The sequence below is a fragment of the Lactuca virosa genome, chromosome 5 (assembly GCF_052849685.1).
Source record: "Lactuca virosa cultivar CGN04683 chromosome 5, Lactuca_virosa_CGN04683_v6, whole genome shotgun sequence".
NCBI classification, from domain to species: domain Eukaryota; kingdom Viridiplantae; phylum Streptophyta; class Magnoliopsida; order Asterales; family Asteraceae; genus Lactuca; species Lactuca virosa.
In genome coordinates, this window is record NC_136430.1 from 362,269,909 (window position 1) to 362,292,232 (window position 22,324).

Sequence of the window (22,324 nt, forward strand, 5' to 3'; positions counted from 1 at the left end):
TACTTGTATTATTAGCATACTACTTGACACAAACATGTGATCTTGAATATTGTCGACTAACAAATTGAGGTAGTATTTGCTTTGCTATAGATGTTGGTCGAATTTGTCAACAATTGGTACCAGATTGTCCTTTGGATAGTGATTCGTGAAAAACTGTTTACCAACCATGTAATCAAGGAAGCACGATATCCATTTACTTGACAAAAACACAAGATTCCCAGTGGAAAGTAACAATGAGAGATGTGTTAATTCAAATGGATTTCCACAAAGTACTTTTGGGTTTAGACAAGATGCATGCATCATGGTTAAATGAGGAAAAAAGAGATGCGAGACCTCAATGCGTCATCACACATTCATCAATATCTATTAACGATGTTCTTTAAGATGTTTCGAAGTAAACATCATCGGCAACCAACTCTCTGGTTAAACCTGGTTTAACCAGGAACAACAAATGGTAATGACAAAAAGCATGCCTAACAAGTTACATATCAAACAACGATTTTTTAACTTAAAAATAGATAAGGAAAATTGTTTGACTATTCATCTCTATATTTTCAAAGAGTTAGTAGGAAATCTGGATATGGACATCAAATATGAAGATGAAGACTTGACATTATTTCTACTATTATCTTTACCAAATTCTTATGATCAATTTCATAATACTATTACTAGCCGGTGGGAGCCCTTTCAGCTAATTGACATCAAGCGGGATTATCTGAAAATGTGAATTGCAGCAAGAAAAAGTGTTTTTGTCGACGGCGGTCATCAGGAGTAGTGATGCTTAGCCTGGGTGGGTGTGTGCACCTATCTATGTTGGGCCGCAAAGCGTGAGTTAGTGGACGCAGTGAGGTAATGATCTGAGTATGAGATTGTGGGGCGATAAGAGAGGGTGTTGTGATACTGCGGGGAGCCGTAGTACTCACTAGCCAGTGAGAGGGTGTTTTGATACTGCGGGGAGCCGTAGTACTCACTAGCCAGTGAGAGGGTGATGTGATACTACGGGGAGCCGTATTATTCGCTAGTCAGAGCATGACGTAGAAGAGTTTTTAGGCTTGGGTAGCCTTAATCTTTGAGTTTCGGGAACCTGGTGGTCGGACTAGGGGCGAGACTGAGGTCTCCATATGTGACGGGAATCATTATATTCTGAGTTAAGTTGTGGTTATCACAATCGAAAGGGCTTGGAGAAATGATGTACGCGTAAGTTGCAGGTCATGGGTTATGAGTTGGGTGCTCCATTGGAACGAGTGGTTCCAATTCTGTGTCGGACCAGACTCTCGAGTATGAGTTTGGCTTTGGCAGTGTATTGAGTAGGCAAATGAGATTCCACACTCAGAGAAGGGTTTCATTTTTCGGGGTATTGTTTGTCTTAAGATGTCTTAGACCTGAGTGGGTCAGTTCGGTTGTATGGGAAGGACCACAAGATGCATGGAACTAATGAGTAATAGACGACAGAGGTCGAGGGTGAGACGATTTCAGTTGGGATTTTAGTATTCGCTTGGGATAAAGCGAACTCCGTGACTTGTGTGTGTCACACTAGGTCGAGATAGTTGTTATGAAAGGAAGTCGGCGAGACGTTTTGGGACATGCAGTGGGTAACCTTTGGAGGTTCCACTGTTGGGTCGGGAGATGACCTGGTGCTCAGTTTTGAGAAGGGAGCTGAGGTGTATGTTGTTAGATGTCGGAGGACGCTTCTGAACAACCATGATCATTTTCTGTGTCTGGGGTCAGGGTGTTGAGGATTTGTTATTCAGATGGGTCTTGATTGCAGTACAGTGGATGGGTCCCTGGTGTGATGTGATCCTTTCATTCCTTGATATATGATCTGGATTGGTTATCATATATGGGATGAGTGATCGGTAGCCAGTTTTGGACATGGACTTGTTTTTATCGGTCCCAACTAGAGAATCAAAGGGGCAGTGAGTTATCGAGGTTGTTATTCGAGGAGCGAATAACGTGGTGATATCTTGCGAGGGCGGTCTCATTGTGTGGCAGGCCACTAGAGTTTCCAGATTCTGGAGAGTCAGAAGGGGTAGCGTAGTGGCGGATGGGTCTGTCCTTTTTCCAGTAATTCAAGTGGGAGAGTTCTTGTATGAATTCAGGTGTCCAGAGAGGAAGATAGTTGTGTGGTATGAGATCCTTTCGATGGTGCTGTTCGGTTATTGGATTAGATCTATATGTTGTTGAGGAGCGATTTCGAGGGCCAAATATAATTCAAGTAGAGGAGAATTGTAACATTCGGATTTTCAGGGATATTATTGTGTGTGTTAATCTTGAGATTGAAGGAGAGACTCGACGAGTTGAGGGTCCAACTCGACGAGTCGAGTCGAGTTGCTCGCGTGGATTTAATGAATGGACTCGACGAGTCAGAGGAGGGACTCGCCGAGTAGGTGCTGGGCAGAGAAACCCTAATTTTCCGGGTTTGGGACCTATTTAAAGGCACTTTTGGCCTCCTATTGCGGCCACACCTTCCAGAGAGGAACCCTAAAGAGCCTTGAGCGTGTAAAGTGAGAGAGAAAGCTATCTTGAGCAAGTTAGTGTGATTTTGCAAGAAAGAAGAAGGTTCAAGCTAAAAGGGAGGGCTAGAGAAGATTGTGGATCTGAGTTATTCAAGCAAGGAGCTTCAGTTGGAGGTATCAATTCAAAACCTTTCTTCCTTATTGTGTAGATCTCATCTCTTGAGGATTAGGGCTTGAATTACCTTCTTGATGGGGTTTTGAGTGCATCAAACCCCTTTCTGTGGGCTTGTATTATAGATCTGGACCTTGTTAGGTCCAGAGAGTCCGAAAGTGTGAAGCCATAGTTGTGCAACCATAGAGCTTTGAAGCTAGGAAGCATTAATGGAGTTTTAATGGTATATAAAGCAATATACACCATGCATGGACACCAAGATCGAAGCTTTACGTGTCTATTGAGCCTTGAGAGGACAGATCTAGTGTTTGGAGTGTTAGATCTGTTTTGAATCGTTTGAATGAGCTTTGGGTCTGAATGAACTCGCCGAGTCAATGAGCCGACTCGACGAGTTGATTAGGGTTTGTCCCGTAGAGCTGAATCATGCGATCACTCGGCGAGTTGGGAGTCAGCTCGACGAGCTGAGTCAACCTTCACGAGACTTATGAGGAACGAGTGGACTCGACGAGTCGCCCTAGTGCACTCGGCGAGTCGGGTCAAACATGGACTGTTGACCTGAGTTTGACTTCTGTTGACTTTAGGGTTTGGTCAACATAAGTAATGGAGACCATGGAGGGGTAAAAGGGTCTTTTACCCAATTCAAGAGTTAGAGAGAGAAAAATAACATCTGGTTATTGAGAATCGAGAATCGAGTATTTATTTGAGATATTTACCCTATGTGTTAGGCAGTGGCTAGTTCGAGATTCGAGTTCGAGGATGATTGCTTGCTACTCGCAAGGTGAGTCTTCTCACTATACTTTACCTAGAGTGGTAACTATGTGTGACCAGAGGGTCTTATGTGCTTGCTTGAGTTATGCATTTTCTGTGTGATATCTGTGTTGTATGTTGTGTTATGTGATACCTAGACCGGACCGGAGGGTCCAACGAATATCGAGACCAGAGGGTTCTCACCAGACCGGACCAGAGGGTCCAAAGATTCATGAGACCGGAAGGTCCTCACTAGACCGGACCAGAAGGTCCAACGAGCAGTGAGACCGGAAGGGCTTTCATCTAGACCGGACCGGAGGGTCCAACGATACATGGGACTGGAGGGTCCCACTGAGACACACGGGCTGGAGGGCCCTATAGAGTTATAGCCTCGAGTGGCTAGCATGTGTATGTGGTATTTTAGGGAACTCACTAAGCTTCGTGCTTACCGTGTTATGTGTTATGTGTTTCAGGTTTCTCAGGATCGCGGGAAGGCACCGGCTTGATTGTACACACCAGTGAAAGAGTTATGTTTTGAGGATCCTGGATTTGAATCAAACACTTATGGAGTTGTGATTTGTAAAGTAAATAAATGAGATTTTCGTGAAATGTGTTATGAGAATTATGCGATTTTAAATGAAAAATTTGTTTAAAAATTTACGTCGTTACATTATACCCAACAGTTTTGTAGATAATATATATATATATATATATATATATATATATATATATATATATATATATATATATATATACATACATATATACATACTTATACAACTTTAAAACCTGTATAATATATCCATTCAATACTTATTCCAGATAACAGATAATATATAAACACATAGCACGTATTTGATAGAGAATAATTCATATCTATGTGTTAGAAGAAAGCAACTACACACTCACTTGATAAGAAGATTGTCGGACAGCACTACGACTCTTAGAGTAGTATTCTTCGGTGAAACTGGGATATCTTCACACACCGGGCTTCTCGCGGGCAGAGCTTCGGCTCGAAAACTCTTTTCTTCTTGGGATATTCAGTTCTTCGGGACTTGCTTCGGGTGTCGGGATGATACCGGGGCTTCGGGGGTGCTTCAAGACGACTATAGAGGGTATAGAGAGTGAGAGAATGAAGGAATTAGCAACCATGGCTGGCTGCCCTTCGGTTTCTATTTATAGGGCCGATTTTCAGGATTCACGTCGTGAACCTCAAAAGTTCACGTCGTGAACTCGATCCTGCATAGGTCATTGTGTTCGTCATCAGGTCACTTGCTCTGGAAGGCGTCCATCACCTGTTCACGTCGTGAGCTCTGACACAGTGGTTGAAGTTCGTGCCCCGAACTTCAGAAATTCATATCTTTCGCATACGAGCTTCGTTTTCGACGTTCTTTATATGCACACGTAGGTGAGATTATGCTCTACATCTTTCATTTAGACTCCGTCGGCTAATTTTGATTTTATATTTATTATATTATTTTTAGTAGGCCGGGACAGGAAAACTCTGTTAGAAATTCATAACTCATTCATCTGACGTCCGTTTTCGTCTGCCTTTTTACCGTTGGACTACTATCGACGAGATCTTCGATTCTCGTTTAGATTGTTTCGGCTAGAAACCACTCGATCTCATATTCGAACTTTGGGCTGCATACCGCTAAGTCGAAACTTCGAAAAATCATAACTTCCTCATACGAAGTCAGATTTAGACGTTCTTTTTATGCACGCTCTCGGTTTAACGTATTCTACGACTTTCGTTTAGATCACTAAGGCTAAATATCGCTCTATCGTAAATTCACTATTTACGTCACACAGTGTCGTACCGCGGTTCTGTCACAAAACTTCGACAGGTCATAACTTCTTCGTTATAACTCGGATTTCGGCATTCTTTATATTTCCGGAATCCTCGTCACGACCACTACGACTTCTTTCATAGATATCAGGCTTATCTGATATTTTATTATTATGCTTATTCTTGTTCTTAATTCATTTAAGTTACACAATTAAGCATAAAACACATAATACTCAAAGTAATACATTTTTATGATTTCACAACGGTTTACAAAGGTTAACCTAGACTATTACATCATCATTAATGCCTACCCTAGAAACACGGTCGTTACATTTTATGACTCATATATGAAATTTTGTATGCTAGTTTAGGCTTCATGCTTTGGAAACCAATATTGCATGTATAATTAGAAAAAACTTAGATCCAAAGCATTAGGATTGTATGTGCACCATAGGAATGTTAGAGTAGATAAAACCCAACAATATTCCACAACTAATTAAATGCCAACAAGAAAAATCTGGAAAAGTAGATATTCACATCAGGAAATTAAACTTAATGATGAGTGAGTTTTGGGATTTAGATCCTTATATATAGAAAAGAAATGTAAAAAATAGGATAAAATTTATGAGAAGTAACCATATACTTGGTGTCTTGTTTTATAAGTTCTATTATACACACAATGATAAAATTAAGTACTTAAGTATGTGATCTTTAAACAAAGAGCATAATTTTAAGAAGTAATAAATAAAATTACATATTCTTCAACGTAATTAACCAAAAACTAGGTGTATCTTAAGACTTTCATTGAATTTTTTATTAAAAGGTCAAGGCAGTCATTTTCCCAATAGGGACAAGATCTAGAAGTGCCTGCATCTTTTCAAAAAGGCATCTATGTTAACAAAATAATATATTGTTTCTAAATGAAAGATGCTTAAGATATTAAATTTAACGAACAAATTGTGTTTGAATGTTTACTTGCATTAGCCAAACAACTTCATCATCACCAGTTTGCATTCCCTTAAAAATTGCAGCAACCAAAGAAGAGTTTCCATGTTAACAAAATAATATATTGTATCTCAAACTTTCAAACATCACAAGAATTCATAGCTTACTAAATGTTTATGGAAAAGAGCTTCCATTAATCGCATTGCTAGGAAACTATGAGAATATAATTACAGAAGAAGGGCGTGTTCCACACTGAAGCAAATCCAAACAATAGCTTACACACAATAACCAGAAGGAATTTTAAAATACACGTCTAGACAATTTCACTACAGTAAGAACACGAACCAGAAAAAAATCACCAACTTGAAGGAAATTTGAAGAAACATTATTGTATCAAAGGTAACTCGTGAAGGAAATTTGAAGAAACATTATTGTATCAAAGGTAAATCAAGACATAAATTTCGAAGTAATTAGATGACCATATAAGGAACTTTAGACATTAATAATATGTAAACACATCACAAATTGAGAATTTTCACATTTAGTCAGCAGAATTGGACTCAATCCCCAACATCGGAACAAGCAAAATCATAGGAAACATTACCAGACGATTGATGTCTCTATTGTTTTTGTGGTTACCCTGAATTTATGCTCCGCTGAAGCAATGGCTCATTGATTATTCAGATAACAGAAAGCGACTTCATAGTTAAAGATATTTAATATGAAAATCGGTACCTCTGGCTCCAATATGCCACGATTTCGCTAAATCGAACTGATCATTCTTGTCCCTGGAACATAACGCTTGACCCTAACCGATTCCGGATACACATCGTTACTCCATAGCTCGTTTTGATTTCAAACTGCTCAAGTGTATTGTTGGTGGATCTGGAAAGGTATATGATCCGATCATGTGAGGAAAGTAAGAAGATGATCACATTTCTCACCGTCGTAAAAGATTTAATCCATATGGAGTTCGCCGATCGGAATTTAGCGTCAGATCACCACGCACGGTCAAAAACGTCGTTGTCGTTACTAAACTGTGGCCCCCATTTGTGTCATACGAAGCTAGATCGATCTGGATAAGCTCTAGAGAACTGATCACCAGAGGATCAATAACAATGCTGTAAAAACACACATTGACGTCACATCGGAAGTAAAAAAAAAAGATCCGAGTGTTGCTCCAATTATTTTCAACACGATCGGTAACAAACACCCCGACGTTCGTTTAATTACAAAATACGCCATGAATATTATTGTTCCAACCTTTTTCGTATATTATCAGCTTTTGAGCCCTAACCGAGGCCATGTAAATTAGGGTATATAGTGGTGAATACGGTGATGTTCTCACCGATGCTTATCGGAGAAGATCAAGGTGTATGGTGGTACGGTTGATGGTTGAAGGCAATAACAAAGTGGTGGTGGGGCGTAGACGGTGGTGGTGCGATGGTATAAAGTGAAAGAGATGCTCATGTAGCTTTCATTTAGAAAAGAAATGAAAATTTACGTACATACCCTCCACTTCATTAAAAGTTAGATGCTTTTTGTGGCTAAAATTTGTTCTCAAATATTTTCAAAATAAGAATTTTTAAACATACTTATATATATATATATATATATATATATATATATATATATATATATATATATATATATATATATATATATATATATATATATATATACTAGGTTATAACCCGTGGAAACCACGGTTTGTATATTTAAAATTATTATATAAATAAAAAAAAGTTAAATGTAAAAAAAAAACGTATTTTAGATTGTAAGTAATCGTCTTAAGTAAAATAAACATAATAAGTTAAAATGGATTTTGAAATACTTTTTTGTACACAACATTTAAAGTTTTCTTGATCAAATTATCATTATTATCTAAAATCAATAACTTCAGTCATTTTTTGCTATTATGTAAGTTTATTTAATAATAAATGAAATGTAATAATTTTGTTTTATCGATGTTGCTTATGCAAGTTTATGTAATATTTGTTTTTCAATAAGATTATTTTCTTTTTGATTTTTCATTTGATAGTAAGATAATATAGATCACGTTCTCTAATTCCTATCGTTAATTTAATGTTTTAGCTAATGCGATATGAAATTTGTCAAATTTTGTATTTTGATGTCTACATTGTTGGCGTCATTTGGTTCCAACTTCTAACTACATATCAAAGAAATTGTGTTGTGTTGTGCACTTATTTACATAAATACTCATATTACTTATTATATTCTTTTCTTTTCATAAATTCGACATGTTCGTATAAGGTTCAGTTAAATTGATCGACTAAAATAACATTTTGAGGGATGGTTTTTTATAGTTTTATGCAATTTACACTTGTGCCAATGCTTTTTAGAATTGATTCTTTTCATAAGATTGATATAAAAAACAGTGCTATCACAAAGATGAAATAGCAAAATGTTAAAAAGTTATAGAAATTAAAAAATCGGATTGAATATTTAATAACCCCGATTTATAATGAAAAATTTTAAATTTGGCAAACACATGAAAATTTTAAATTAACAATTAATAAGATAGTAATATATAAAAACTTTATTGCCTAATATTAGGAGCAAAATATGGAAATAATATAATCTTTAAATGTTTTTCTACAAATTGTGACCAATAATTTGGATCGTCTAATTTTAGGATATAATGTTTCATTAATATATATATAATTTAAAACCTTAAATGTGGATATATATATATATATATCAAATGAAATAAAAATAAAAAAAGAATGAAAAATACTAACAAAAATGACATGTGGCAACTTATTGTTTAAAATGATTAGATGTGACATTTTTAAGTTTTATTTATTAGAAGAAGATAGAAGATAGATTCATCATTTTTAAATAAATATCAATGCAAATGTTGTTAGTTAAAATATATTAAATTATATCTTTAAAAATTGCATTTGTACACTATAAAGTTTCTTTAAAATAAATCTTTCTATATCTTTAAAATTGACCAATTTTGTATACGTACTATGAAATTACATAATTTTGTACAGTAAAATATCCATTTAGTCGGTGGTTCTTCCAAAATTGGAATTTGAAATTTGATGTTATTGTGAAACCAAAACATATTATTTTTATTAAAAGTTTACAGATTTTATCCTTAATTTTTTTTTACATTATTATAAGAATAATTCAATATTTATTTCTTATTCGGTTTATTGGAAATCCAAATTACCCATTATATAAGCAATGAGTTTGTTCTAGAAGCATACAATGAAAACAATAAAAAGTAAATATAAAGAAAGGTTTATAACGAAGAACTACGACATGGAAAACGAAAATAACCTTCAATTTTGGAAATTATTTAATTCCGGAATTCTTGCAATTTCGTTGATGATTTTACGGATGTTATGCTTGATCGTAATCAATTTAAAAGCAAATCAATTCAAATAAATTCAAAATCAATATCATTAGTAATTAATTTAGTAGGAATTGTATTACACGTGTAATTTTTAGCACTTAGGTGAAAAAAATTGAAAAGTATGAAAAACTCACAAGTGACAAAATTTAGACTCTTTTATTAGAGGATATATATATATATATATATATATATATATATATATATATATATATATATATATATATATATATATATATATATATATATATATATATATATATATTAAATATCATCCTATCTTTTATTCTTAGAAATCATCATACCCAATTAAATAGTGATATGTGTAACATTTAATGCTTATTTAATGAAATTTAATGATATTTTAGTAAACTAATGTGACATATGTCATCATTTTAATGGGTAGGAGGATTGGTAGGAATAAAAAATAGGAGAATATTTAATTTCTCATATATATATATATATATATATATATATATATATATATATATATATATATATATATATATATATATATATATAGTCTGGATCATAATATTTTCCATTCATACTATTTTTTTAAAATTATTATTATTATTTTATTTTATTTTTTTTAAATATCTTTACTACATACTTGAAGATAGTAGGGTTTTTTTTTTGTTTTTTTTTTATTTTTCAAACTAAATATCGGTTTGAGTTTTTAATGTTTAACAATTATAAATTTTAAATAAGAAGAATATTTAAGATCATAATGTTTTCCATTCATACTTTTTTTTGAATCATATTATTTTTGGATCATAAAATTTTATATCATAGTTTTTTGAATCATAACGATATTATGCATCATCCATTTTTGGATCATATTAATTTGGATCACTTTAATTTGAATCATAGTATATTGAACTGAATAAAAATTTTGTTCATAATTTTTGAATCATTTAATTTTGAATCATAAAAAATATAATAATTAAGGATTATTAAATATTTGAATCAAAATATTTTCAGATCATAACAAGTTAAGGATCATAAAGATATTGAATCATAATATTTTGAATCATCTTTATTTACATCATTCATATATATATATATATATATATATATATATATATATATATATATATATATATATTAAAATTGGATAACAAGAAAATATGGAGTATATATAAAAACCGACCAACTAAGAGGATAAAATTAATTTATCCTATATTAAAATTGGACATTACTACACGTCACCTGTTCATGTCTTTACGCATCACATGTTTAGCGACGGCCTAATCCGTTTATGCCCTTCACGATAGTGACGATACAAACCACATTAATACTCTCTATCTTCTCTCTTTTAACATTTTATGGCCACACTCCTCTCTCTCTCTCTCTCTCTCTCTCTCTCTCTAAACCTAAATAGCCAAGGGTTTCTCTCACTACAAGATCAACGCAATTTCCAAATACCATCCACGAAATTCAAAACTTTTTGAGCTAAATTTTCATCACGAGATCAGGAGTTTCGATGGGTTTTCGATCTTGGTTGATTCTTCACAAACCCCACCGACAACTTCATCCAAAATCAACTACATGAGGTAGGTTTCTAAAACTTTATATTTTTCATCCAGATTCACTGCGTGTATGTATTGGTTCTTGTTTGCTATGGTGTATTTGAGCTTTACTTTTCTATCAATTCAATCATGAATCTTTACTTTATTTATGTGTTTATGTTGTTGACTATGTGTATAAACTTTTGTTTTTAGGGTTCCATTTGGTTTCAACAGTCGAATTTATGCCAAAGTTCGATTTTTATTGCAGCCTTTACTCATATGAGCAATGAAATCTTTACTTTTGTAATTCCTTAGACTATTTCTATAAATATATGCATATGATTATGTGTTTTGTGATGCGAAAGTTGTATTTATTTTGTATCTCACTTAGTGATATTGCAATTAATTTGTTTCATAATTTAGATAGAAACTTACTTTTGGCAGATATTTTTGTTCCTTAGATACGACCATCACGTTTTTTCTTTCCACTTCATGTGTTGTCTGAGTTTGTGATTTTATGTAGGGTAACATTGAAAAAACTTGTTTAATTAAGTGAACGATTTAAATGCATGTATTTCCCTTATATTTATATAATATGATTTCGATTATGCTCTTGGGCTTTTTTGAAATCATACTTGCTAAAATTTCTTAATTTGTGACATAATGTAAAATTTTTGCAAGTGAATATACCAAAACAAGTGAATTTATGAGCTTTTCTATTCGGTATATGTACATGTGATTTTCCATTAATAGTAAATACTATAACCAATATGCAACTCATTGTTTTTCTTAGAAGCTTTAAAAATTGAACTCGTTGAAATTATCGTCAATTATATATGACTGATATCTTGTCTTAATTAATTTATCTGTATTCTTGCTAGGTTCTTCCACATTTGTAGCGACTGTTGTGTTGTAGCTGTTAATTAATTATCTACTCACTTTCAATGGAGATCGGTCTCAACAAACAAGAAAATACCAAAACAAGTGAATTTATGAGCTTTTCTATTCGGTATATGTACATGTGATTTTCCATTAAAATTTAAAAATGAAATGGTTAATTTGATCTTGTTCTCATATATGCATTTGATCTTCAACCGATCATGTTTATCAGCGAGTATGTTGCTGAAATTCGCAAAAAAGATCGGAAGAAATGTTGGCCTTTTGGATCATTGGGTGATCCTGAAAAGTATGATGTTTTTGCTTCATATCAATCGGTAGAGTCTACATTCTTGTGTAGTCAAAACTATCCCAGTGATCATATTGATGGTTCAGATGATAAACCAGAACATAAAGAAGCTTCAAATCGTAAGCCTTTAATTCGATTCTACTTACTTTGTATGTTATTTGATGCTGATATTCAATCTTTGTGTTTGCTCTTTTGAAAGCATCTAACAAAGAAACTCTCAATGGAAAAGAAGATCAAGATCGATCTCAAACTACAGATATGATTGAATCTCTAGGAGCCAATGGTATCAATATATGCAAACGAGTCAACAATGGATACCCAGATTCGAAATCTTGCAAGGTGATTTACAAGGATCAAAACCGAACTGAAAATAGTGCGAATGGAAGTGGAGATAACGATAAACCTGGAAGAAATCAGCCACGAAGGAAACATCAGAAGCTTTGTTTGTTGTCTGATATATTAAGGAATCTTGACAAAGTTAACACTAAATCCACTACAGAAAGTAAAGATGAGTTGGATGACATCACCTTGGATGTTAAAGTTACCACAATGTCAAAAAACAAGATGATGACAAATGGTGTTGAAGAGACGAGATTTGAAAATGAAGAAAAGTCACAGTGTGGATCAAAAAACTCGCATGAAAATGATTCGAGGAAAACTAGGATTGATGACATGGATTTTCAGGCCATGACAAAGCGTAGAAAGGTTAGACCACTGGAGGAAAATGGTATCCAATCTACAGAAATAGCAAACGAAGATTCTGAAATGGAGGCTGTTATGTTATTGGCTACGCATTTTAACGAAGAGAATCCTTCAAGTTCAGGAGATGATGCAAAAAGAGTTCAAATTGTTCAATCGAACATGGAATTGGAGTCACTAGAAGGAGAAGCAAGCAAACATATCACTACTTATTCACCAATATTATCAAGTTCTGGTGGGTATCGAGCTGAATTTAGGCATGATCAAGGGTTTGCAATGGGGACGCCTTGTGCTTGTGTCCATAAAAAGATCCGAGTGAGTTTAGGGACAGAGAATAGGAGCTCAACAGCTGGCATTTTTCAAAACAATTTGACTCTTGTGTGCTCGATTAATAGGAATCCAGCTGATTTCAGCATACCTAACGCTCAAAATGTGTTTATGAGAGGAGGTTGAAGTTTAAGCAGCGTTTTCGTGGTCTAAAAATTACGCTCGTTGTCGTATTAGAAGAATAATCATCACAACTTTGAAGTTGTTCCAAGTAATATATAAGATTGTTGTATTACATATATCATATTATACATGATTAGCTATATTCCACAAATCTTATGTTCTGATTTGAACGCATAAGTTGGTTTATTTTTTAAGTTTGTTGTAATTTAGTATTTGGCGAAACAACAAAAATAGCTCATCATAAATTATAAACTAGTTTTTTGATAAGTTATCTGAGATAACTTATTTATAACTTATTGATAAAGTAACTAAAATCTAACTAAATTAGCTTAGCTTATAAGCTAAAATCTAACCAAATTATTCTATTCCATGCGTGTGTAGATACAGGTTGCACATATGGAGAATCTATTGGGCTTAATTTTTGGATCAGATGGACCGGGTAGGTCTTTGACTGGGACCGGTCCGAATTTGTGGTATTTGAGCTATAACATCATCATATTCTTTTTTTTTTAAACCGTTATACTGGTTCGGGGTTTTTGGATAGGTTTTTATTTGTATTTTCTTAATATTGTATTTTGAGTTTATTTATGACAAAACTTCAAAAATGGTCCCTGTGGTTTTCGAAAATATCAAGTTTAGTCCCTAATTTCAAAAAACCTCACAGATGGTCCCTGTGGTTTCAAAACTTTTAACAAATGGTCCTTTTCGCTAACTCCGTTAACATTTGACCGTTAAGTGAAGGGCATTTCTGTCATTTCACCACCACAGGGACCATTTATGAAGTTTTGCCTTATTTTGTAAAAAAAAAGAAAAAAATATAATTATTTAATATTAAAGGGCCCCACCCTCTCTCTCTCTCTCTCTCTCTCTCTCTCTTCCCTTCCCGTTTTTCTTCACCACCGGCCAAGAAGAGGCTGCCGACCATCGGAGTTGCCTCACCTTTCCCAGCCTCCTCCACCTTCCTCCGTCGAATCTGTGATGCCGACAATGGAATCTTCCCTGTTCGTCAAACACCAGCAAGAACAATGTCTGATTTGTGTTAGTTCTAGGATAAAGTTCCGTCATCTTGTTTTATGGTGAATTCAATTGCATCGATTCTCTTGAAGTAATCTTCAGGGGGGATTTCATGATTGAAGCACCACGATACACCATTGTTCACCCAATTTTCAATCTATATGAAAAAACTAAATTACCTGATGTCCACTTTCATTAACAAGATCGAAGTTTTGTCCACGATACACCACTGTTCACCCACTCGTTCCCAACCACCGCCAGTTTCAGAACCAGATGCAGAACCATCTACAAATCTGTATTGTAAAGACGATGAATTAGGCAACTTTAAGTTGTTAGCCAGTTACAACTAAGGCTAGACAACACCAGCAATGACAACAAGCAAGGAACAATACAAAATTGAGTTACATGATAGTAATCTGTTCTACCTAGAACATTAGGGCATTTTGACAGTTTCAATTTTTTCATACAGAAGAACGAGAAATAGATATCGTGAATTGAGTATTCACCTGAATGGACTCATCTGGACTTCCTCCAATAATATTTACAAGGTTGTATTCACAGGTTACAGCTAATAGGGGATGTAGTCATCGTCTTCATCAATTCGAGAAGGGAAAAAAACACACAGGAAGTAGAAAGGTTTGGTGTTGAAGATCTGTTGCCGAGACCGACGATCCCGTTTTTCTGACGAGTTCGTTTCTTCCTCGGTATTTAACCCAACAGCGGGACTGTGGGAACAGATGGAAGACAACAATGACCAAGGGAGGGTGCTACGCGATGGTGGTGAGCTCGAAGGGTAGTATGGGAAAACTCCGATGGTCGGCAGCCTCTTCTTGGCCGGTGGTGAAGAAAAACGAGACGAGAATGGAAGAGAGAGAGAGAGAGAGAGAGAGAGAGAGAGGGTGGGGCCCTTTAATATTAAATAATTATATTTTTTTTCTTTTTTTTTACAAAATAAGGCAAAACTTCATAAATGGTCCCTGTGGTGGTGAAATGACAGAAATGCCCTTCACTTAACGGTCAAATGTTAACGGAGTTCGCGAAAAAGACCATTTGTTAAAAGTTTTGAAACCACAGGGACCATCTGTGAGGTTTTTTGAAATTAGGGACTAAACTTGATATTTTTAAAAACCACAGGGACCATTTTTGAAGTTTTGTCTTTATTTATTTATTTTTTAATCATGCTCTTGTAACATATTCTTGAACATGTACAATATATATATATATATATATATATATATATATATATATATATATATATATATATATATATATATATATATAGAGAGAGAGAGAGAGAGAGAGAGAGTTAAGTTCAAATAAAAACAATAAATAATATGAAAACGTAAAAACACTATGTTTATGTTATTATTCTTCAATGAATGTTGTATATATGTATTATTAAAGTAATTCTAATGTGAATATTAACGTTTGATTATTCATATATTCATTAGAATGTTACTACTATTATTCTATTATAAATTTTGCATATGTGTATTATTATAGTAAATTCTAATATTAGTTTTAACATGTGATTATTCATCTATTCATTGCTGAATAATGACATAAAGCTACTGATACAAAATTCATTGCAGGATAATAACATAAAAATAGTGTTTTTACGTTTTCACACTATTTATTATTTTTATTTAAACTATCATATATATACACACACACACACACACAAACCGTTTACCCGCGCTAAGCGACGGGTGCGAATAATTTTTTTTCAAAAATTATTGTATAGGCAACTAGTTTTTTTACACAAATGAGAGTAGGTTGTTGAGGTATGAAGTCTTGTCCAACATGGAGCACTTAGATCACAATGGTGCACTTGGGGTTCATGGAGCATGTGACAAAGAAACAGATCATCTGAGAAAGGAATGAATCTTCTGACAAATGAATGGATCAAGTGTCAAAGGAACGAATCCTACAGAAGGGGGTTTGGAGCACCTGGAAGAGGTTTGGAGCACGTGGGAGTGATATGGAGCAACAAGGGGACCTTGTTGCTCCATCTGTTGAAGACTTGGGCCAAGAAGGATGTTGGTGCGCCAAGGGCACTCCTTCTTGCACCAAGATACTCCCTGTTGCGCCATGGGGTGTCCCTCTTGTGTCATGAGGTACTCCTGTTGCGCCATGGAGTATGTTGTTGCGCCAAGCATGGTCTTGTTGCGCCATGCATGTTATTGTTGCGCCAAGATGGTGATGTTGCTCCAACCTAGATGCTATTGTGCCACACCTGTTGCCTCTTGCGCCATCCATATTACTGTTGTGTCATGATGGCGCAAGATAGACTATCTTGGTCCTTGATGAGCCAAGTATGCTATGAAGTCCTCTGTGATGCTCAAGATGAAAGAATGTTCCATAAGATGATGCATGGTAGAATATGATTGGTTGTCCCCATTCATGGGCCTATGGGCCAATAGGCTTGGCCCACTAGGGTTTTAGGTTTGATCCTTCAAGTATAAATAGGCTCATACCCCTATCATTATAAATTGCTAGAATTCGGTGAGCTCTCAAAAAGTGAGATACAATTTTGAGTGCTTGTAATTGTTCCAGAAAGTTAATAAAATCATCTCTCTCTCGTTCGCCCGTGGACGTAGGTCACCTTGATCGAACCACGTTAAATATTGTGTTCTTTTGATTTATGTTTTTCAGAATCTTGTGAGTTCATCGAATTTTGTTTTTGATATTTTTCTGAAGTGCTTAACTTGTTTTGTTGTCACCCAACAAACTGGAATCAGAGCTATGGCTGAAGACGGGAGAGTTAATATCGACAAGTTCAATGTAAAAGATTGTGGTTTCTGGAAGATGCAAATTGAAGACTATCTCTACCACAAGAATTTACATGAACCGTTGTCAGAAGATAAGTCGTTCCTTATGAAGCGGGAGGATTGGGAGTTGTTAGATCGGCAGGAACTTGGTATGGTGCGTTTATCATTGGCAAAAAACGTTTCTTACAACATTGTCAATGAGAAGACAACTTATGGGTTGATTAAAGTGTTGTATAACATGTACGAGAAACCTTCAATGGCGAATAAGGTTCACTTGTTTCGACAATTAGTAAACCTGAAAATGAAGGAAGGTGGCTCAGTGACTGATCATGTCAATGAATTTAGTTCAATCTTATCAATGTTGACATCGGTTGAGATTAAATTTAAAGATGAAGTTCAAGCACTGTCACTGATTGGGTGGGATGTTTTTTGCATCCCGACATTGCTTTAGGCTTAAGCATGTCACAACTCAGTCGGTCCTTGATTTGGTTGTTGGGGGCATCGCTACTCGTCCCGATTGTTGGCATAGGTTGGCTAGGTAATTTTAGTTTGTGTGGTTTGAAATTTATTCACGTTCAAATTCTGATTTCCTTTCACATACATCATTAGATTAAGGAAGCTGATAAATCCACTGCTTTTTTTATCGATCCACATACTTTTGCTAGTAATGGACCATTATGCCCCTAACTTAATTATATAATGTATTTTAAATATTCCAAGGGCTTTTTGGGAGCTGATTTGATTCTCTTTCCAAACACAACCACAAATAGCTCAATCTTCCTCCTTCAAAGCTGCAATGTGATAAACTCATCGGAACGGAATACAACCGGCAATTGATCGTGTCACATTTTCCCCTCCGAAACCATGTTGTTCCTATGAACCCAATTCGTATATCCTCCGTTTCATGGTGATTTCCATCCGGTTTTCGATTTTACAGCGGACTTTTCCTTTTCTCCATGTTCTCAGATCCATTACCATTACACTGGTCTTGGTCTTGAAGTAACCGGACTTTCTCGACCCAAAAGTGTGTGACATTACCAAGTCGGACCAAAATTAATTTGTGATGTTTATGTGACAGCATTCCGAAGCTCCGATGACGCGGTTCTGGACGGCTGTCTTCCCGGTAAATGTAAACCTTATAGTTGAGCGACGGGAATATGTTACTAACCAGTCGTGTTAAGAAACATGGACTCTCCGATCACTGCATTTTGGTCCTTCAACACATTACGAAGATTGCAAAACGTATACGTCGGTTGAAGATTGAAGCGCCAAAGTAGGAAGGAACGTCATGAGGAAGAAGGAGTGTTGAGGCGCATAAAAGAAGCCGTGTAATAATTAAAATCTAAAATACACTATCTATCATTAGGTAACAAATTATGTGGATGAATAAAAAAAATAAGCGGAAGAATCAGGTCCCTCAGGTTAAGGATCATAATCTACAAGAAATAAGTCAAATAACACATATAAGAACATGTTACAAAGTTCATTAACATACATCTAATATTTGCAAGATTAAATTTTTAAACTCGAATTACAAGCACACTAACCGTCTCGCTCTAAATTTTCATCAGCCCCCTGCGTTGGCTCCTCTTTCACCCTTTCATCTACACAAGGACCATAAGCCCAACTACACCCAACAAAATAGAACAAGTTCACAAAACTCAGTATCACAAGAACCCAATAGTAATAATCATAGTGTCCCCTGTTAATATTCGTGGCAATCCACCCTTCTTCCACATTTCCTTTTGTCAGTTTCTCAACAGTGCTCAGTATAACACTAGCCAACAAGTTAGCCACACCCATGCCAACTAGAAAAAGCGAACCTGCAACACTCGACATGCTTTCCGGCAACTCTGAGTAAAAAAACTCGTTTTGAGCGATCGCACTCAACGCCTCCGCTAACCCATGCAGACAATACTGCGGAACGAGCCACATCGCCGACATGTTTACCACTGCTCGAGGATCGTTTACAATCCCTTCTTCGATTGCTTTTCTTCTTCGAAGATGTTCAACAATGGCAGAAACTACCATGGCCAATGTAGAAACTATAAGGCCGATGCCCATTCTTAATTTAACGTTGATATGAACAGGTTTTTGTAGGATCCTTGATGTGATGGGGATAATGATGCGATCGTATAGAACGACCCAGATTGCGATTGTGGCCATGGTGAAGAAAGGGAATGAGCCTGCGGGGATTTGGAAGGTTGAAGTGCTTAGATGTCGATCCATGGTGTTTGCTTGGAGTACTGGGAATGATGATTGGCTTACGTTTATTGACATCATGAGACCGGATGACCATAATGGTAGAACTCGGATTAGTGATTTTAGTTCTTCAACTTGTTTCACTGTGCATAGACGCCATGGATTTGAAGCAATGCCGTCTGGTTTTACGTCTTTTGGGTTCCGAATTATGCAAGCTTTATTTAAGAATCTATAAATTAAAATGATCAAATATATTAGCAATTCATGAACTAGTTAATGAGCTTGAGTTAAGACCCACTACTAATCGGGGCTCAACCTTCGGTTATCTCAAAAAAAATTGAGTTTTTTTTTTACATAAATAAATCGTGTGAAATCAGCGACTTCAATCAATCATACTCTATGTTAGGAGGAATTTCGGTATTTTCTTCAATCTTCATAATAAGTTAAATTGTGTAGAGATTTAAAATGGATATTATTTTTTGTGTTTAATAAATAGACAAATCAAATTTAATGTCATAGTATTCACTTTACATCAAACATCAACTTTATGTATATATGGTTTTTCAAATATTGAAAAATAGAAATTAATTTACATAAGATAAATCATTACAAAAATAGATATTTAAAATGATATCCAAAACTTTTAGTATACATTTAATTTTATAAACTTATTTTACATTAAATATTATCAAAATTAATTAAGTTATATATAATTAAATATTGTAATTATTACGTTTTAATAAAAAATAATATAATAAAATATATTTTATTAATAAAAGGTTAAAGAGATGTTTACTTATGATTTGATAGGTTGAGCGTGTGGGTGGAGTAAGAAAAAACATTGACCCTAATTTGTTTATCTTCTGTGTAAACAATCGTCTGACTGTTGATATACCTGAGTCTTTCGGTAGGCGTGCTATCTGAATCATTCTGATGATAATAAAACTTGTTTGCAGGTCCAACGACTATTCCACGGTTCTTATAAACAACAACTATAACTTGCACAAAGCTTGTAAACAAGCTCTTTTCAACTTCCAACTTGACATAAAGAGAAGAAGCTACAAAGAACAAGAGGACCGATAAAACCATGAGAAGTGCCGGAACCCCAAATCCGATCTTCCATCCGGCATGATCTTGAATATAAACAATGCTTGTAAATGCAATGAGGACCGCCACCGCACTAGTGGCATAATACCACCCAAAAAAGCTTTCGATTGCCCTCTTATTGTTTGGATTGTTTTTATGGTTTATTTGTTGTGCACCAAATGCTAATGAACATGGTCTAACACCCCCACTTCCAATAGAGATGAATATGAAGGCAAATATCAAGAAAGCAAATTGAGAGTGTGTAGGTGATTTGCAAGTTTCAAGGAATTGGTTGCAAGGGGGTGGCTTTAGTTGTGGGACCATTGTTGTTAACCATATCATGAACATTCCCTGAAATAATACCAAATAGGCAATGTTTTTATTGGTTACAAATTGTCAAATATTTAAGATAGTTAGGGTACACTAGACATAAGGAAATTGAAGGAAAAAATAAACAAGCAACAAACTTGTAAAATATAGGAATTAGTGATAAAGGCACATTTTCTATTAAGTTAAAAGATAAGAAAAAATAATTAAAAAAAAAAGATATAACTGCTTAGATGAAATAGTCACCGCAATTTTTTTCTCGAAACCAAATTCGGTGTAAAACAGTAAAAGCAATATTCTACCAGGGATGTCTAAAAAGGCACTTCATTACATAAAAAATAAAAAAAATAAAATAAATGAAAAATGAAATGCCTTTGTATAAACAATATTGTGTACAGTATTTAACCATGTATTTATTATATATATAACTAAAAAAAAGGTTATGGGTCAACCCAATTGACACGATCCGTTTGCAGTTTTATTTTGTAGTTACTCGGTTTAACTTATTATCCAACATGTGTGTTTTGTCACATTTTCGCCAAATGTAGGATATGTCTTCCTGAAGTTCCACTAAAATATTACCGGAAAAAAAAATCAACATTATTGTTATTTTAATGAAAGTGAAAATTGAGTAAAATATTACCATAAGTGAAAAGAGAGACCCCAAGCCAATGGTGATGAAGTGACCCAAATATGAATCCGAAAGGAATGCTCCGAAAATTGGTGCAAAATTGGAAGCTGCTGACCAAAAAAAGATTATGTTTGTGCCTTTTGCCACACCAATCTTGTAATCATTCATCAAATACACTATCATATTTGGCACCAATCCATAGCTTCCCATCTTCTCAAATGCCTCATTTGCTGCAAAAAATTTCAAGATTCAGGAAACCCACATTAAATGAAGTGTTAAACTTCAAGACTCAAGAAACCCATGTTGTAAAAAATGTGAGGTTGATTGTAAAAATGAAAGCTTTATGGTTCAAGTGGGGTTACATACCTATAATAAATGGCATTGTGATTAGGCCACCTTTGTTTCTCGTCGAGAGGTGTGTTTGGTGGTTCACTTCCTCAACTTCCTCCCCCATTTTCAAATGAGTCTTGTGTTTCTCTCTTTCTCTCTCACCTACAAGAAAGTATTTGTGGGATCTAAAGTCTTGTGGGATCTCTCTCTATATATCCTAGTACGAGCTTTAGCTTCAAAAAGAAAAAAGAAAACCCCACAAGTAGTATTTGATGTCTAGTTGATCGTATGTGTGTTATTAAACTTTATAAAAGCGTGTTGTTAATTGTGTTGAATTACAGGGTTATCTAGAGGAAACAGTTATACAACATCAGGAGATATTAAGGGATAATGACTTAAAAGGGTAACATATTATTCGATTTGTACACATTTGGTCACTGAGTTTTTTTTTTCGTCCACATTTACCCCTTAAACTTGTTAAACTGTACACATTCAGTCCTTATGACCTGTTACTCCAGGCTAGCCGGGAAAAATGACTGGATAGGGTAATATATTTTTCATTTTGTACACATTTAGTCCTTAATATTTTTGTACATATTTAGTCCTTAACATTTTTTTTGTTT

The 22,324-nt window shown here is 34.8% G+C and overlaps 2 protein-coding genes across 2 annotated transcripts; one reads left to right on the forward strand and one right to left on the reverse strand.

Moving 5' to 3' along the window:
* The first annotated feature begins 10,823 nt into the window (after positions 1–10,823).
* LOC145112319 (uncharacterized) lies at positions 10,824–13,482 on the forward strand. Its single transcript, XM_079048493.1, has 4 exons — positions 10,824–11,050; positions 11,887–12,014; positions 12,117–12,310; positions 12,391–13,482. Exons 2-4 carry the CDS (start codon positions 11,950–11,952, stop codon positions 13,341–13,343), a joined length of 1,212 nt encoding a protein of 403 aa, XP_078904619.1. The 5' UTR covers positions 10,824–11,050; positions 11,887–11,949; the 3' UTR covers positions 13,344–13,482.
* Positions 13,483–18,626: 5,144 nt separating this feature from the next.
* Positions 18,627–21,878, reverse strand: LOC145111960 (protein NRT1/ PTR FAMILY 1.2-like). The gene is made up of 4 exons (XM_079048192.1): positions 21,738–21,878; positions 21,384–21,601; positions 20,223–20,764; positions 18,627–19,556 (listed from the first exon to the last, which is right to left on the reverse strand). Exons 1-4 carry the CDS (start codon positions 21,823–21,825, stop codon positions 18,668–18,670), a joined length of 1,737 nt encoding a protein of 578 aa, XP_078904318.1. The 5' UTR covers positions 21,826–21,878; the 3' UTR covers positions 18,627–18,667.
* Positions 21,879–22,324: the final 446 nt, after the last annotated feature.

Excerpts from the sequence above, each read along its gene's own strand:
- LOC145111960 (XM_079048192.1), bottom strand. The coding sequence starts at position 21,825 with ATGGGGGAGGAAGTTGAGGAAGTGAACCACCAAACACACCTCTCGACG. Across the intron at positions 21,602-21,737 it reads CACAATGCCATTTATTATAG|CAAATGAGGCATTTGAGAAG; the intron begins GTATGTAACCCC and ends AATTTTTTGCAG. Across the intron at positions 19,557-20,222 it reads ACGCCTACCGAAAGACTCAG|ATTCTTAAATAAAGCTTGCA; the intron begins GTATATCAACAG and ends TTTAATTTATAG.
- LOC145112319 (XM_079048493.1), top strand. The coding sequence starts at position 11,950 with ATGGAGATCGGTCTCAACAAACAAGAAAATACCAAAACAAGTGAATTT. Across the intron at positions 12,015-12,116 it reads TTTATGAGCTTTTCTATTCG|CGAGTATGTTGCTGAAATTC; the intron begins GTATATGTACAT and ends CATGTTTATCAG. Across the intron at positions 12,311-12,390 it reads ACATAAAGAAGCTTCAAATC|CATCTAACAAAGAAACTCTC; the intron begins GTAAGCCTTTAA and ends CTCTTTTGAAAG.